The following is a 16307-nucleotide window of genomic DNA, read 5'->3' as shown; positions in this document are numbered from 1 at the left end:
TCATAGTTAAAGGGCATCTCCAGGCCACAGAATCCTAAGGATAGATTAACAATCTTAAAATAAAACCAGCAGTACACCCATTTATGGTCTGGATAATCGACCTGGGAACCACCTTACCATAGAAAGCTGCATACAATTCTGTGAGATTAGAGGACTGTTTGTCATCTGAATTTTTGATTTCATGTTTGTTGGAAGCTGTTTTAATGTGAATATACCCAGTTGGTGGATATTTTTACAGTAATTCAATGTTTTCGGTAATGTGTTTATGACTCACCACCCCATGATGGTTTCATTGAAAACCGAGCATTTATCATGTGATGTGATAATAGAGTAGTTCCCTTGAGGAGGAGAAACCACTGAGATTTTGAAGTACAAACAAGGACATGAAATGACCTGATGTGTAAAAGAAATAGGATGGTTAAACATATAGTTACAAAGCTCATTCGGTTTATTATGGGGAAGAAAGCAAAACCTCTTAAAACCAATTATAACTGTGTTTTGTTTGTGATAATTAATAAAGTTGTTTCTTGTTTTAGAGGTGACAGAGAAGCCATTAAGAGGGTCGCCTATGAATTTGTCGAAATGAAAGCCAAGGAAGGGGTGGTGTATGTGGAAGCCAGATACAGCCCTCACTTTTTGGCTAACGCCAAAGTAGACCCTATCCCATGGGAACAGGAAGAGTAAGTGATCATTTTTTTGGAGTGTGGAGTGTTTAGGTTTATGTTATAACCATCCAACATGTTTCCTATGTAATAGCTCAGAGAGAGCAGGGACCACGTCATCAGCTTCAGATCAGCATCTGTCCATATATGGTCACTGCATCTCCTAGGGTTCCCCAGAGCAGACATCGGGCAGGGAATCCTTTTCAGAGAAGTGTCGGCTTAGCAAAGAGAGCAGGGACCACGTCATCAGGTGAGATCAGCATCTGTCCATATATGGTCTCCAGGGCTTCCCCAGACACAAGCTCTTTATATAATTAAATAAAGTTTTGGCCAGGCTGAGATTCGAACCTGGGACCCTCTGCACCATAGACAGGAGCTTAACTAACTGAGCTATAAGCCCAGTGATACAGAGCTGAGGATTTCTGGTAACTAAGACATGTTATCTACCATTTACACTGTGACACAGACTAATGCACTGATATATAGGGAGGGATCTTCTCAGAGATTATTATTGTAATTATTGAGACTATTATTATTATTATTATAAATTTTATTATTTTTATTATTATGGAGATGATTATTAATAATGGTAAAAATAATAATAATCATCTCAATAATAATAATAATAATAATAATAATAGTCTCAATAATTACAATAATCTGAGAAGATCCCTCCCTATATACCAAGGCAGTATATAGTCATAGTTCTTAGTTACCAAAATTCTCCACTGTGTTACTCACAGAGGTTATAGCTCAGTGGGTTGGGGCACCGTGTCATTATTGTACATGGACACTGTAGGTTCTGGGTTCAAATCCCAATGAGGATAATTTTTTTTTTTTTTTATTGAGATGATTTTTATTATTTTAATATGGCTAAAATTTGGGGCGTGGCCAGGGAGTGATTGGGGGTGTGGCTTAGGGGGATCGCCGCTACACGTGCCGCCATTTTGTCCCTCTTTCCTTTTCACAAATGTTGGGAGGTATGCATATGGTATTCATGCATGCATATTTATGGTTTATTTATTATGATGGATTTCATTCTAGGACAATATGGCGGGTATCCTAGTATAAGCAAGCCAGCACAGATAAGCACTGAGTGTCTGCGCTACCCCATACACACTCAGTCACCACAGTTATCTTGTGGGTCTTTTAAAGGGAAATAGCCAAAATCTGAAACCATTTACAGTGCAATGTTGCAAAATAAGTTATTGAAAGTAATGCCATCATGCAAGATGCTCAGATATATTTTTCTTTGAGGATAGACCATTATTAAAACCTCAAATTACCTGCAGCGCCACCTAGTGCCTACCTCAGCCATCACAGCCGGTTCCTTATTATTAATTTACATTCTCCTTTACAAGCCAACTTGCATTAATGCCATGTTGTTGTCACTTTACCTCTCTTGTCTTTGCAGAGGGGACATTACTCCAGATGATGTGGTTGACCTTGTTAATCAAGGATTACGGGAAGGAGAGAAAGCCTTCAACATCAAAGCCAGGTCTATTCTATGCTGCATGCGGCACATGCCAAGTAATGTATTCCAGCCCCCTGCTGCTCTGTTTTATCTTCTACCCTGGCATAGATTGTATAGTAGATGTCAGCAAATTAGTAGCATAAACCCTTCTGTATAATGTATTAGGTACATGCTGTGTAGAAGGGAATATACACGTGGTACTGAAAGTATTCAAACCCCTTTAAATTTCCACTCTTTGTTTCATTGAAGCCAATTGGTAAGATCAGAAAAAGTTCTTTGTTTTTCTTATTATTGTACACCCAGCACCCCATCTTAGGAGCAAAAAACAGAAATGTAGATATTTTTAATAATTCATTAAACTGAAATATCACGTGGTCATAAGTATTCAGCCCCTCTGCTCAGTATTGAGTAGAATCACCTTTTGAGCTAGTACATGAGTCTTCTTGTAATAATGCAACACATTTTCACACCTGGATATGGGATCCTCTGTCTCTTCCTTGCAGATCCTCTCCAGTTCCCTCAGGTTGGATGGTGAACGTTGGTGGAGGCCATTTTCAAGTCTCTCCAGAGATGCTCAATTGGGTTTAGGTCAGGGCTCTGGCTGCATCCATCAATAATGGTCACAGAGTTGTTCTGAAGCCCCTGCTTTGTTATTTTAGCTGTGTGCTTATTGCATTGTCTTGTAACTTTCAGCCCAGTCTAAGGTCCAGAGCACTCTGGAAGAGGCCGCATTTATCTTTCAGTTGCAACCAGTCGCCCTGTCCACAGCCCATATCATGATGCTGCCACCACCATGTGTCACTGTTGGGATTGTAGTTGGCAGGTGATGAGCAGTGCCTGGTTTTCAATACACAAATTGCTTAGAATAAACACCAAAAAGTTCAATCTTCATCTCATCAGACCAGAGAATCTGATTTCTCATAGTCTGGGAGTCCTTTGTGCTTTTTTTTGGCAAACTGTATGCAGTTTTCACATGTCTTGCACTTAGGAGAGGTTTCTATCAGCACATTCTACTATAAAGCCCCGACTGGTGGGCTATCAGCTGTGAGCTCTTATATAGACAGGTGTGTGACTTTCCTAATCAAGTCCAATCAGTTTAATTAAACACAACTGGACTCCAATGACGTAGTAGAACCATCTCAAAGAGGATCAGAAGGAAATGGACAGCATGTGAGTTAATATGTGTCACAGCAAAGGGTGTGAATACTTATGACCATGTGATATTTCAGTTTTTCTTGTTTAATAAATGAGCAAAAATATCTACATTTATGTTTTTTATAGTATATATTAATGAGCAAAAAAAATATTTTGATTTACCCAATTGCCTGCAGTGAAACAAAGATTTGCATTTTAGACCATTTTTTTCCCCTTTTTTCCAGCATGTCACGGGGCGCCTGTGGGGCGTGGTGTCATTGTGATGCACAGTTTAGACCAGCTAAAAGCAGGTCTAAAAGATGAACTAGAGAATCTTAAACTGTTACAGATTCATCAACACAATGTGTATACACACGTATAAGATAGTGGCTGATGGCTGGTTTCAGCAGCAGCATTTTTATTTATTAAATTATTTTATTAATATAATAATGTTTAATGGGTGGACCATTAAACAAGCTCTTTTACCTCTTGTGTCACCCCCTCATCCTCATAGACTATAAACTCTTGTGTCACCCCCTCATCCTCGTAGACTGTAAGCTCTGGTTCACCCCTCATCCTCATAGACTGTGAGCAGGTCCCTCACTCCTATTGTTCCATGTGACTGTTTGTTCTGTGTAATGTAATATTATATTTGTATACGTCCCCAATGATTTGTAAAGCACTACGGAATATGATGGGGCTATATAAATAAAGATTATTATTATTATTAAATATAAATTTTATAGTGTATACATATTAGAACCCTGGTTATGTAACTCTAAAGGATTCCGTCTTCTACTTCAATAAGGAGACTTCACAATAAAGGGATGTCGTAAACTGAAAAGAAACTGTACGCAAAGCATTTCTGAGAACTGTAGGACTTTGTTGATAGATCAATATCTCTTTAAGTGACTTGTAAACTATGTGGTAAAAAGACAATGGGAGCAGGTTGACTCCTCTTATTTACAAACGTTGATCTTGTATTCCACTGTTGTCACTGCCACTCCTCATCTGAGGCGGATTCTGCCCCACCCAGGAGGTTATACACAGAGTACAGGCCGTGGACATCTCATGTCAGCGATGCTCTGATGGTAGCAGCCACCTCTTTTATTAACAACATGGAGTCATAGTGCTGAGCAGGAAAATCTGCTCTTTAAGACTGCACCAGGAATAGTTCTAATGACATGGAGACTATACAGTAGTTTGCTTCTCTTGTCAACAGAAAAGGTGTTTTGTTTTGAGAGAATAGATTGTCAGAGCCCTTCCCTCCATAGAATGTCACAGTAACCTCACCTGGAGCATTCATGTAGGTAGGTAAGTAGTCACACAGGTGACTGTCATCCCTGGATAAGGGGTGGTAAGTAGTCAGCAGACATAACCCTTGTAAATCCCTCCATCATCCTGCCCTGTGTTCAGTGTGCACTTTATATGGAATATGTTTGAATAAAGGCAGCTGATGCCAGGAATATTCTCTTCATGGCAGATAATACAAAGTATTCCCTCTCTTTGTGAAATCTTGCTGGTTTATGTATAAAGAATCTAGAAACTAAAAACATGTTTTTTGTATCATATTAAAGATAAGAATCCATTCTTCTTTCAGCACCACCGTTTCTACTTGCTGTAAAGCTATGGTTCTCAGTACGTTTTGTAGTTTTTGTACAGCTCAAAAACCCATATAGAATGGGAGATGCAGGCAGTTAAAGACATAGTTGGAATATGAGATGCAGATAAATATCAGGTTCCGAACTGTTTCTTTATCTGATGATACCTGATGTGATGTGAAAGATTAGATGATTCTCTTTAGTATAACTCCAGAATGTCTGTAGATACCATGGAACCAAAGATAGGGGCATCTGAAGTGACTCTCCCCGGTAGCCTCTGAATTTGACTCATCTCATGCAAAATATGACTCTTCTCTGCTCATTTTTCCATAACTTTAGAGGGGATTTTTTTTATAGTTATGGCTGAGATTTCACATAATGGAGGGGAATTCTAGAAAGGACATTTCATACCTTACCTGAGGGGGCTGGTAAGGGGTACCCTGAAGGTGACCAGAGAAATGCTGGCTTCATCCTGAGGCATGATGGGTGTGACCTGTTATATATAGTTCTTCTTTTCATATACATAATTTTTGTTTACAAGTTGATTTAAGTTGTCCACATAGGTGGTCATGATATTTATCAGGACATATAAGCCAGTTTTCTGGCATACAAGCCCTGAAATAGTCACAATTACTGACAAACCGCCAGTAAATGTGATTATTTCTCCATTTACGCCACCTTTACACTGAATACATCAGGATCTTATGTATCCAGTGGGGCATGGACTTCAACATTCAATGGCACATGAAAAATGTCCCCATTATATCAGGCTTTGTAGTTGGAGAACACCTGATTCTCCTAATTTCTTATAACATATGGTCTTGGGAGGTAAAGATGGTGGAGGAAACCCCCTAGGTCTTTAAGATAGAAGTGATCCCTCCTTATAATCCAGTCCTGGGCCCTATAGTGTGACGCATTGCTAGTTTCAGTCTCACTGTTGGAAGCTATGATATATGAGGATGGATATATGGCGTATACCTATACATTACATGTTTCCTGTTCATCTCTTCAGAGTGGTCCTTGGAAGTGGTAGAACTCTGCAAGAAGTATCACAATGATACCGTAGTAGCCATTGATTTGGCCGGTGATGAATCCCTGATCCTTGAGGCGGATGCAGGACACAGGAAGGCATATGAGGTGAGCTGGATATTATGGGGGTCATTTATTATTTTTTTGTGTTTTTGCGCCTTTTTGCTGTGTAATTTTGCGTTTTTTTTAATGTTACAGACCTCATTCACCGTGTGTTGTTGCGCCCTATTTGTCATTACATTGCGCCTCTTTACAGATGTTTGTGCCCTATTTATTATACTATTGCACCTATATGAGTGCAAATAATTAGGTAGTAACACGCCAGTCGTGGCCATGCTAAGGAAAGGCATTATGACTGCAAAAAAAAACATTGCATTTCACAAAACGACAAAGACAAATGAGGTGCAAAAAATAGACTCACAACAGGCACAAAAAGACCACAGAGAAGAGGGTAATGAGATAAATGACCCCTTATGAGGTGATGGTGGAGCTGTATAATAATCACTTCAACCAGAATGCCTGAAATACTGGGCATCCTAGCCATTGGGGCCCACAGTGGTGAAAGCTGTTTTATTAAGTATTGGAATTTACTGTTCTATACATAGTTGTGGATGCGTCCATACCTTTCTATGCTGAGATCTTCACCGCAGCCGTCTTGTGTTTTCTTTCTGTATGAGGCAGTGCACAGTATGGGAACAGTAGAGTTCTGTGCTCTCGCAGCCCCACACCTTGTTCCCCTGCCGTCTCTGACCTTGAGTGGCTTTATATTTCTAAGTAAGTTAGTTGTAGAAGAAATGTTTGGAGATCTGAAAATCCTGCAGTAGCTGTTATGCCTGGCACATAAATGGGGGCTGAACCAGTACTGAGGACATGGACTTTCTAGCACATTGATACCCTTTGACTGTCCTTGGCAGTGCACGAGGGATGACAACCAAGCTAGTAAGGACCATTCTATCATTAAAGGAAGCCTACCATTTGATTTGATGCATTAGGAACCAAACATACCTTGAGGATGCTGTAGCTACTCTGATGGAGAAACATATCTTGTTTAATCCCTGAGCTGAGTGGTTTTGCTGAAAAACAATCTTAACATTCAGGATAATGAGTCTCTGTCTCTCCTTTGCACGACTCAGCACTTCTCTTCTTACACTGCTCAGGAGAATGATGTTATCACTGACAGGCAGAAGTAATCAATCACTGTCCTGTCTGGACAGTGCAGACAGCTTGTGTAATGTGTTTATGTACTGCAAGAAGCATGCAATCTAGCTTTCCCAAGGTCCTGAATGTCATAATTGTATTTTCAGCAAAACCACTCAACACAGGAATTAAATATGCTGCTGCATAAGTGTAGCTACAGCATTCTCAAGGTATGTTTGGTTTATAATGCATCAAATCAAATGGTAGGTTTCCTTTAAACAAAAATCTGAAATGCAAACTAGATATCATTAAGATTAAAATAGCATAAATAGCTGTATTTTTACAAATACCGCTAGTGACAGGTTCCCATAGAGTCCTATGATGATGTAAATGACCTATTAAAATCAGTACTTGGGTTGCAGCAGCCTGCTGTCCAGCTGTTGGGTTGCTGCACCCTCATCATTGAATACTGCATACACAAAGGACATTGGTTGGTGACCGTGTCCATGCTACCATCAACTCTTACATGATAAACCAGGGGCACTTACTCATAGATCCAGGCACTATGACTGTTGTGATCTTCTTATATTTGTTATCCATGGTCTCCTTCCTTATAAACTAATGCTCAGGTGGTCTACTGGGGTGGGTCCCAGAGCCCCTTCATGCTGCAGATTCACAGGCTGATACAATGCCCCCCCCCCCCTTCCACTGCCTGATGTAGTCTCAGTGCAGCACAGGAAGTACCAGCATACAAATACTACAAATACAACAAATATAATAAGATTACCACAATCCAGTGCCTGGATCTATGAGTAAATGTCCCTGTTTTATCCATTCTTCATTTTGATGGTAGATTTCCTTTAACAGACTGGCCTTGTACTGGCATACCCCCCATCCGTCCTAGATCCAGCGGGTCAGTCCTGGTTTTCGGGCTCCCACTCTGTGTGAGGTATGTGCAAGGACATCAACTCTATCGGCGTCTGGAGGCTGGCGGCTCCTTGCATTATCCCTGTGCCTCTGCTCTATGTAGCAGAGCTGGAAGGCACACTGTGATGATGTTATCCCCATTTGCCGGCTTCAGTGCTACTTACATTTAAGGAGAGAAGAGCTTCTGCAAGGAAATGGGGAAAGGCGAGTATCTGTGTTTATTATTTTACTGTTGGGGCTGCTGGGGAGAAAAATAAGAGGGGTCCTTTATAGAAGGGGGTGGAGTAAGGGGCAGAGGAAAAGGTGTGGCTTAGGGCAAAAAAAAAACAAAAACATACGAGTATGTTATAGTGCATCATAATTGTAATGCTGCAGAGGTTCTAGTAACAGTCAGACCATGGTTGTCAGGACTCCAAAATAAAATAATGAATCTGGAATGTAACATTTGGAGAGGATGTCATGGGCTAATTTTTGCCTGAGGTCCCAGAAGTTTCTCATCTGAAATGTTTTTCACGTTGTTTATTTGTGACCCAGAAACTAAACAGCTGTAGGCCTTCCAAACATCCTAAGAAATGTGACGGCTGCTGTGCTCAATGTATTTCCATAGTGGAAGCAGCTGGTATTGACCCAGTCTGAGAACGACCTGACCAGTACAGAGCAGCCCAATAACAGAGCATGAGGACTTCAGCTTATTGTACCCTGCCTGCAACTACAACTCCCAGGAGGCCGTGCTGCCGATGTTCATAAGCAGAGATCCCAGGGACTGGTGCCTACAAAGCAGCTGATCCTTAGGGACAATTCACATGCGTTTAAAGTGTTCTCCATCTCTGTATAGAAATATATATAACATAGTCCTTTAATCCTGTTATTGTTAGCTTTTTTTAATCTATTTGTTCTACAGGATTTATGTTTTCTAGCTGTAGCTCCAGGCGTTGCCCGGCATAGTAAATAACTGCTCTTGACTACAACAAAATAGAATGGGTTGCCAAAAAATATTTTGTGTGTATCTATAGACTGTGTCAGTGCGACTGTGTGTGGCCGGCAGTCTCTTTCAGTGACTGTCTGCGTGTGGCTGGCAGTCTCTTTCAATGACTGTCTGCGTCTGGTCGGCAGTCTCTTTCAGTGACTGTCTGTCGCGGGCAGTCTCTTTCAGTGACTGTCTGCGTGTGGCTGGCAGTCTCTTTCAAAGACTGTCTGTGTGTGGCTGGCAGTCTCTTTCAGTGACTGTCTGCGTGTGGCTCTTTCAGTGACTGTCTGTGTGTGGCCGGCAGCTCTTTCAGTGTCTATCTGCCTGTCGCCGGCAGTCTCTTTCAGTGACTGTCAGTCTGTGGCCGGCAGTCTCTGAGCTCAAATTTCATTTTCCCACAGCTGTTTATTAAATTACAGCTGATGTCTAAAAGGTTTCCATGGGCAACTGGAACAGTTTTACTTCAGACATTTCTGATAATCGCCTCCTATCTCTGGATCCCTATCCATCTTACCTCACATATAAGTGTCTTCTACTCATTGCCTATACTAACCAATCAAAGCTCAGAGCTCATATTAATGACCTGAAGCAACCAATCACGGCTCAGCTTCTAACTGCCACAGCAGCAGCAGCAGAAGACAATGCCTTCTGTATATGGTGGGTAATAAGTGGATTTTGGAAAGCGTGGGTTAAAAATATAGGCTCAAAACCTAATCTATGACGTACCCTGAGTCACAGGCAACAACTGTACAAAATTTGGTGATTGTAAACGCAACGATACAGATTCCTTTAGCGGACACACACACACACATATTTTTTATATATATATATATATATATATATATATATATATATATATTACACTCACCGGCCACTTTATTAGGTACACCATGCTAGTAACGAGTCGGACCCCCTTTTGCCTTCAGAACTGCCTCAACTTCGTGGCATAGATTCAACAAGGTGCTGGAAGCATTCCTCAGAGATTTTGGTCCATATTGACATGATGGCATCACACAGTTGCCGCAGATTTGTCGGCTGCACATCCATGATGCGAATCTCCCATTCCACCACATCCCAAAGATGCTCTATTGGATTGAGATCTGGTGACTGTGGAGGCCATTTGAGTACAGTGAACTCATTGTCATGTTCAAGAAACCAGTCTGAGATGATTCCAGCTTTATGACATGGCACATTATCCTGCTGAAAGTAGCCATCAGATGTTGGGTACATTGTGGTCATAAAGGGATGGACATGGTCAGCAACAATACTCGGGTAGGCTGTGGCGTTGCAACGATGCTCAATTGGTACCAAGGGGCCCAAAGAGTGCCAAGAAAATATTCCCCACACCATGACACCACCACCACCAGCCTGAACCCTTGATACAAGGCAGGATGGATCCATGCTTTCATGTTGTTGACACCAAATTCTGACCCTACCATCCGAATGTCGCAGCAGAAATTGAGACTCATCAGACCAGGCAACGTTTTTCCAATCTTCTACTGTCCAATTTCGATGAGCTTGTGCAAATTGTAGCCTCAGTTTCCTGTTCTTAGCTGAAAGGAGTGGCACCCGGTGTGGTCTTCTGCTGCTGTAGCCCATCTGCCTCAAAGTTCGACGTACTGTGCGTTCAGAGATGCTCTTCTGCTTACCTTGGTTGTAACGGGTGGCGATTTGAGTCACTGTTGCCTTTCTATCAGCTCGAACCAGTCTGCCCATTCTCCTCTGACTTCTGGCATCAACAAGGGATTTCCGCCCACAGAACTGCCGCTCACTGGATGTTTTTTCTTTTTCGGACCATTCTCTGTAAACCCCTGAGATGGTTGTGCGTGAAAATCCCAGTAGATCAGCAGTTTCTGAAATACTCAGACCAGCCCTTCTGGCACCAACAACCATGCCACGTTCAAAGGCACTCAAATCACCTTTCTTCCCCATACTGATGCTCGGTTTGAACTGCAGGAGATTGTCTTGACCATGTCTACATGCCTAAATGCACTGAGTTGCCGCCATGTGATTGGCTGATTAGAAATGAAGTGTTAACGAGCAGTTGGACATGTGTACCTAATAAAGTGGCCGGTGAGTGTGTATATATATATATATATATATATATATATATATATATAGCTTTATTTATTAGATCAGTCGTCTGATTATTTACTATGTAAGAGCAGTTTTCCATTCAGTGACTTAAAGGAAACCTACCACTTGAAGTGGCAGGTTTCCGATGGCAATACCGAGCACCAGCTCAGGGTGAGCTGGTGCCGGCGCTTATTTTTGTTAGTGTTTTAAACCGCGGTATCGCGGTTTAAAACACTTTTTAAACTTTATAGCCGGCGCAGGCAGGTACGCGCTCGGCGCTTACCATGCGCGCGGCTCTCCTTCACTTCCTATGTAGCCGCGCGCACGGTAAGCGCCGTGCGCGTACCTCCCTGTGCCGGCTATAAAGTTTAAAAAGTGTTTTTAAACACTAACAAAAATAAGCACCAGCTCACCCTGAGCTGGTGCTCGGTATTGCCATCGGAAACCTGCCACTTCAAGTGGTAGGTTTCCTTTAATTATCATTTTCCAAAAGAGTAGTGACACACTCTTGCATTACAGTGTAAGATGTATGTACTGTACCTATAGAGAGAAAGAAAGTAAGTTACTGATTCTGTTTCATTGAGCTTCCTAATGCTAATGGGATTATCCAAGGCTATAGACTCTGCTGAGGTTGTATCTGGGTCAAATATTGTGTAAAGTGCTCATTTTCCTTGTATTTGTCTGCAGGAAGCTGTAAGATGCGGCATTCATAGGACAGTGCATGCAGGAGAAGTTGGGCCCCCAAGTGTTGTCAAAGAGGTAAGAAAGTGGGGGCATTCTGGGGGTAGCAGAGGACATCTCAGACCTAATCACACCTGAGGCATCAATTGAATGTATTTCAGGCTGTGGAGGTGCTAAAAGCAGAAAGAATTGGACATGGATACCACACCATAGAAGACCCGCATTTATACAAGGAGCTATTGAATAAGGAAATGCATTTTGAGGTGTGTAGTGAATATAATGAACTGTAACAATAGCACAATACTGTATATAATGTATATGTGCATTGGTGCCGCTGATGTGAGAGGTATTATAAGGATTGGGAGCTGTTTTCTCTCTTGGAAAAGTCACTTTTTTATGTTTCTATTTAATAGACTTGTCCTTGGTCCAGTTACCTCACTGGCGCCTGTGACCCAGACTTTACTAAACATCCCGTGAAACAGTAAGTCATATATAAAGTTCAACAAAAATTAAACAAATAATATAAATCATATAAAGGGTGCCCAGGTAACACTACAGAACACCAAAAAAAAAAGATAGAGTCTACCAGCAGTTTTGGCAGTACAGTTGCAGACAGTGTTTGGTATTGGCACCAGAGATTTGTGTAACCATACTTTTGTATGTAGGATGTTAGTAGCAGCAGGACTGTGAAATTGCATTTATTTTTCAGGATTGTAGCTGGACTTGGAGCACTGGAGCAGTGTCAAAGCAAATCAGACGATCTGTGCTGTCACACACTGGTGCAAAAAGTCCAGCTATCATCCTGGAATATATATTAATTTCACAGTCCTGCTGCTACCAACAACACACACACACACTATGGTTATAGAGCTCTATAGTCTCAATAACCAACACGGTTTGCAGCTTCTGCTGGTAGACCCCGTACCTTTTCCATTGTACAGCAAAAATAATAGTGCAGCGCTTGCAATACTTAGGCTCATGATAGTAGCTACTTTTAGTAGGGCACTATAAGAACGATGAGTAATACAACCAGAGGGAAGATGGTAAATATGGCCACAGCGGTGATACAAGCTGGTAGTGGTACAATGGTAGAGGCATCATGGTATTATCTAGATGTGTGTTTTAGGACATGTATACGTACAAGTCTGTGTCAGCCATACTATACCATTCATCTGACAGGCTTCTCCCTTTCACAACAGATTTATAAAAGACAAAGCAAATTACTCCTTGAACACGGACGACCCCCTGATCTTCAGATCCACTATAGATGTGGATTATAATATTGCAGCTAAATACATGGGGTTTACTGAAGATGAGTTTTACCGAGTGGTAAGTTGGGACCAAAATTAAAAGTAATTCACAAGTAAGTCACTAGTACCTGGCTCCCTGCCATCAGTTTGTGGGGGCTCCAGGGATGGGGGGGGGGGGAATGATGGGCAATTGCACTAGTCGGTGTCTGTCTTCATCTCCTCCATTCCCCTTCCTCCCCTGTTCAATGTACAAAACACAGGTTGATGGGAGGGGTGGAGGTAGCTGGATGAGTGTGGCTGAGACATAGACAGGGAATTGCCACTCGCTGCTGGCAGGGAGCCACGTAATGTGAAATAAAGTTTTATAAAGTAGTGCCAATATTCAGAATGCCAACAAAGGCATTTTTAAAGTCAGCATAGTGTAAGATATTGGAACCTGTAACCACCTAAAACTATATTCCTGGTGACAGGTTTGCTTTAAGGCTTTTCACACTTTCACACTCCAGAAAGTTATGTTATATGTTTTGTGGGTGACAGCCCAACTAGGTGCAATGTCTTGCCTTACTGTCCCTGCTTTGCCATACATCTCTCTTCTCTCTGATTTCAGAACATTAATGCAGCAAAGTCCAGCTTTCTACCGGAGAAGGAAAAGAAAGATCTTGTCTATAAATTACAAGAAGCCTACGACATGGTGGTTACTACAGGCCTATGAGCGGCATGTACTGCAGGACACTGGAAACTTGTCTTTCCTAAGTGCTCTCATCAGACCATATTTTAAGGGTGGGATTATCTGCACAATGTACAAGATTAGAAAAAAAAGGTCTGGCTTTTACCTAGCAGTGCCACACTAATCCATGGCTGCGTCTGGTATTGCAGTTCAGTCTAATTCATACAGACCCTTTTTATGTTATCCAATCTAATCTTCTAAAATGTGGAATGCTGAAGGCAAGGGGGAGGGCCAGAAAATGATGGCGTCTTGGAAGAGCAAGTCTACCTAATGGCACGGTTGCCATACTATTATTACAGTATATACAGCCTTTTCCTCACTTCTTATCAGGGGTTCTCCAAAGGATTGGGGGTATCTATACATCCATACTGGATTATCACCCCTGCAACAGGTCTATAATCATATCGGCGGATTGAAATATGTAGCCAATTCTTACTGCTGCTATCTGCTGGAGGGATGGGTTCTCATCATTTAACATATAAATATACCTGACCTGCAGTATATACCTGGTCACAAAGCTTTACGCCAATCTATTACCTCACAATATTCAAGCGTCATACCAGAGGAGTATACAAATGGAAACATTCTGTAATAAATATTCATGACAATAATTGCTATACCAAAAAGTACAGTACAAAGTCCTGCAACAACTCTCCTCTGGACTTTTTAATATATACTTTGGATTTCTTTCATATACACATGGCAATAAAACAACAAAAAAAGAGAGAAAGTATCTTCTTAAAGAAAAAAAATAATAATGCACCACGTACAAATCCATTCACACTGTGTCCCACTCAGGATCCAAATATTCTCCAGGTCCATCCGTGATGTGTACATTTCCATGGGTATTTCCTCTGGATGAACCTATGATCTGTTATCCCTGCTGGTGCCACGTTGCAGTGACAGTGGATGCCAATGCGATGCTGCACCCACTAGCACAAGGTCAAATCAGTTTTTACCTAAACTGTCACATTCTAAAAATACAAGTTATTAATGTAATTTATTTACACATCATCATGAGGAATAATGGAATATGTGTTAAAAGAAAGGATTCTATAAAATTGTGAGGAATTTCTGAGAAAAGAAATCTTAATTGGGTTGTGTGCAATAAAGAGGCTGTACCTTAGTATTTCTATGCAGATTCACGCTAGTCATGTGACCTCTCCTGAATGGGATTGTAGCACTTCCTGTGATGTGACAGAGGCACATCCCCTGTGATGTAGAGAAGCTGGGAGGGCAGAAAAATCAGCCAGTCCCTTCTTGCACTGTACCGCATGGATGCAGATGGCACAGGGCTGTTGTACAAGGCTTCATGGGAAGTGTAGTCTCAGCATATAAACAAGTATTATACAAGGTATTAACTTTTATTTTATGAGATAACTTGGAAAAAAAACCCCTTTAATTACAAATATCTACTAAAATAGATTAGAGGAGCAGTGGGGGTCATTTATCGTTATGTTTGTGCTCGTCTATTTTGAAACATGTAAGGATCATCAGTAGGATTGGCCTAGAAATGTTGACTCCTGGCTATACATGGTACCAATGGGCAGTCAATGTGGTTAATCCACAAAACAATAGGATTTTAGTATTTAGTTTTTTATGTCATGGATATAAAAAAACAAAAAAAAACAAACACAGGTGTTTACCCTGGTAAATGCCATAGTCAACACGATTGCTGCATTTATAAGCCTTCAAGGGGCTTCATGACCTCCTTGACCAGATGCTTGTTTGTATCCCATAGTTGGAATAATTTTAAAAAAAGTTTAATTTATTTAAAAAAAAATGTTGGTTTTTATAAAAAAAAAAATGCCCCAAAGCCCGCACTATATAGAAAAGTTACATATATTGGGAAAAAAAGTGGAAATCATCACACAAACCCTATACATGTATCGCTACCTTCCTAACGACCCGTACAATAAAACTGAATCATTGCTGAACCTGCACGATGAGAAGAAAAAAAAAAGTATCTTATCCCACAAAAAATGGAATAAAAAGGGATAATAAAAACAGCCTGGCACTGTTGCAGTATGTCCCACAATAAAACCCTGACCAGCTTCGTAGACAAAAGAAAAAAAAAGTGTTATACCTTTTGGAAGATGGAGATGCTAAACATATAGATTTTCCCCAATTTACTGTACCAAAATTGATAAAAATATAGAAATGATATTGCTGTAATTGTGCTGACCTATAGAATAAAAGTAAAGGGGTATATTTATCATACACCAGCGCTCGTGCAGCGTATGTGGCGCAGAGGTACTGATAAATTATGCCCCAACATGTTTATATAGATTATATACAGTAGTATGCTATAGTTACAGGTAATGATATTTACTACATTACACACCTCATAATGCATTTCCTTATTTCTGTAATCGTGCTGACCCATAAAATAAAGGAAACATGTTTATTAGGCTAAATGGTCAACATAAACAAAAAAATAAATAATAAACTACAGAATTTATGTTTTTCCTACCCCCTCCCCGCAGAAAAAGTGATACATTTTCATCAGTAGAGCATAGCCACCCCAAATAGGCACTGAAAAATGCATCTCATCCCACAAAAATTAAGCCCTTACATGGCCACATTAACGGAGAAACGAATATTTTAAAGCTTACGAAAAAGCGGTACATCCTATAGGGCAA

The 16307-nt window shown here is 40.9% G+C and overlaps 1 protein-coding gene across 2 annotated transcripts in view; it reads left to right on the top strand.

Annotated features, from left to right (window-relative positions):
* ADA (adenosine deaminase) overlaps positions 1-15502 on the top strand; it is a 44488-nt gene extending 28986 nt beyond the window's left edge. For both annotated transcript variants that reach the window (XM_072111052.1, XM_072111051.1), the window contains exons 4-11: positions 537-680; positions 2077-2192; positions 5884-6008; positions 11695-11766; positions 11850-11951; positions 12102-12169; positions 12888-13017; positions 13546-15502. In XM_072111052.1, the coding sequence (XP_071967153.1) occupies positions 537-680; positions 2077-2192; positions 5884-6008; positions 11695-11766; positions 11850-11951; positions 12102-12169; positions 12888-13017; positions 13546-13650 (862 nt within the window). In that variant the 3' untranslated portion in view covers positions 13651-15502. The remainder of the gene's footprint in view (positions 1-536; positions 681-2076; positions 2193-5883; positions 6009-11694; positions 11767-11849; positions 11952-12101; positions 12170-12887; positions 13018-13545) is intronic.
* Positions 15503-16307: the final 805 nt, after the last annotated feature.

Source organism: Engystomops pustulosus, chromosome 6, assembly GCF_040894005.1.
Source record: "Engystomops pustulosus chromosome 6, aEngPut4.maternal, whole genome shotgun sequence".
Taxonomy (NCBI): Eukaryota; Metazoa; Chordata; class Amphibia; order Anura; family Leptodactylidae; genus Engystomops; species Engystomops pustulosus.
The sequence above is the reverse complement of the archived record's forward strand: the minus strand, read 5'-3'. Positions and strand labels throughout refer to the sequence as shown.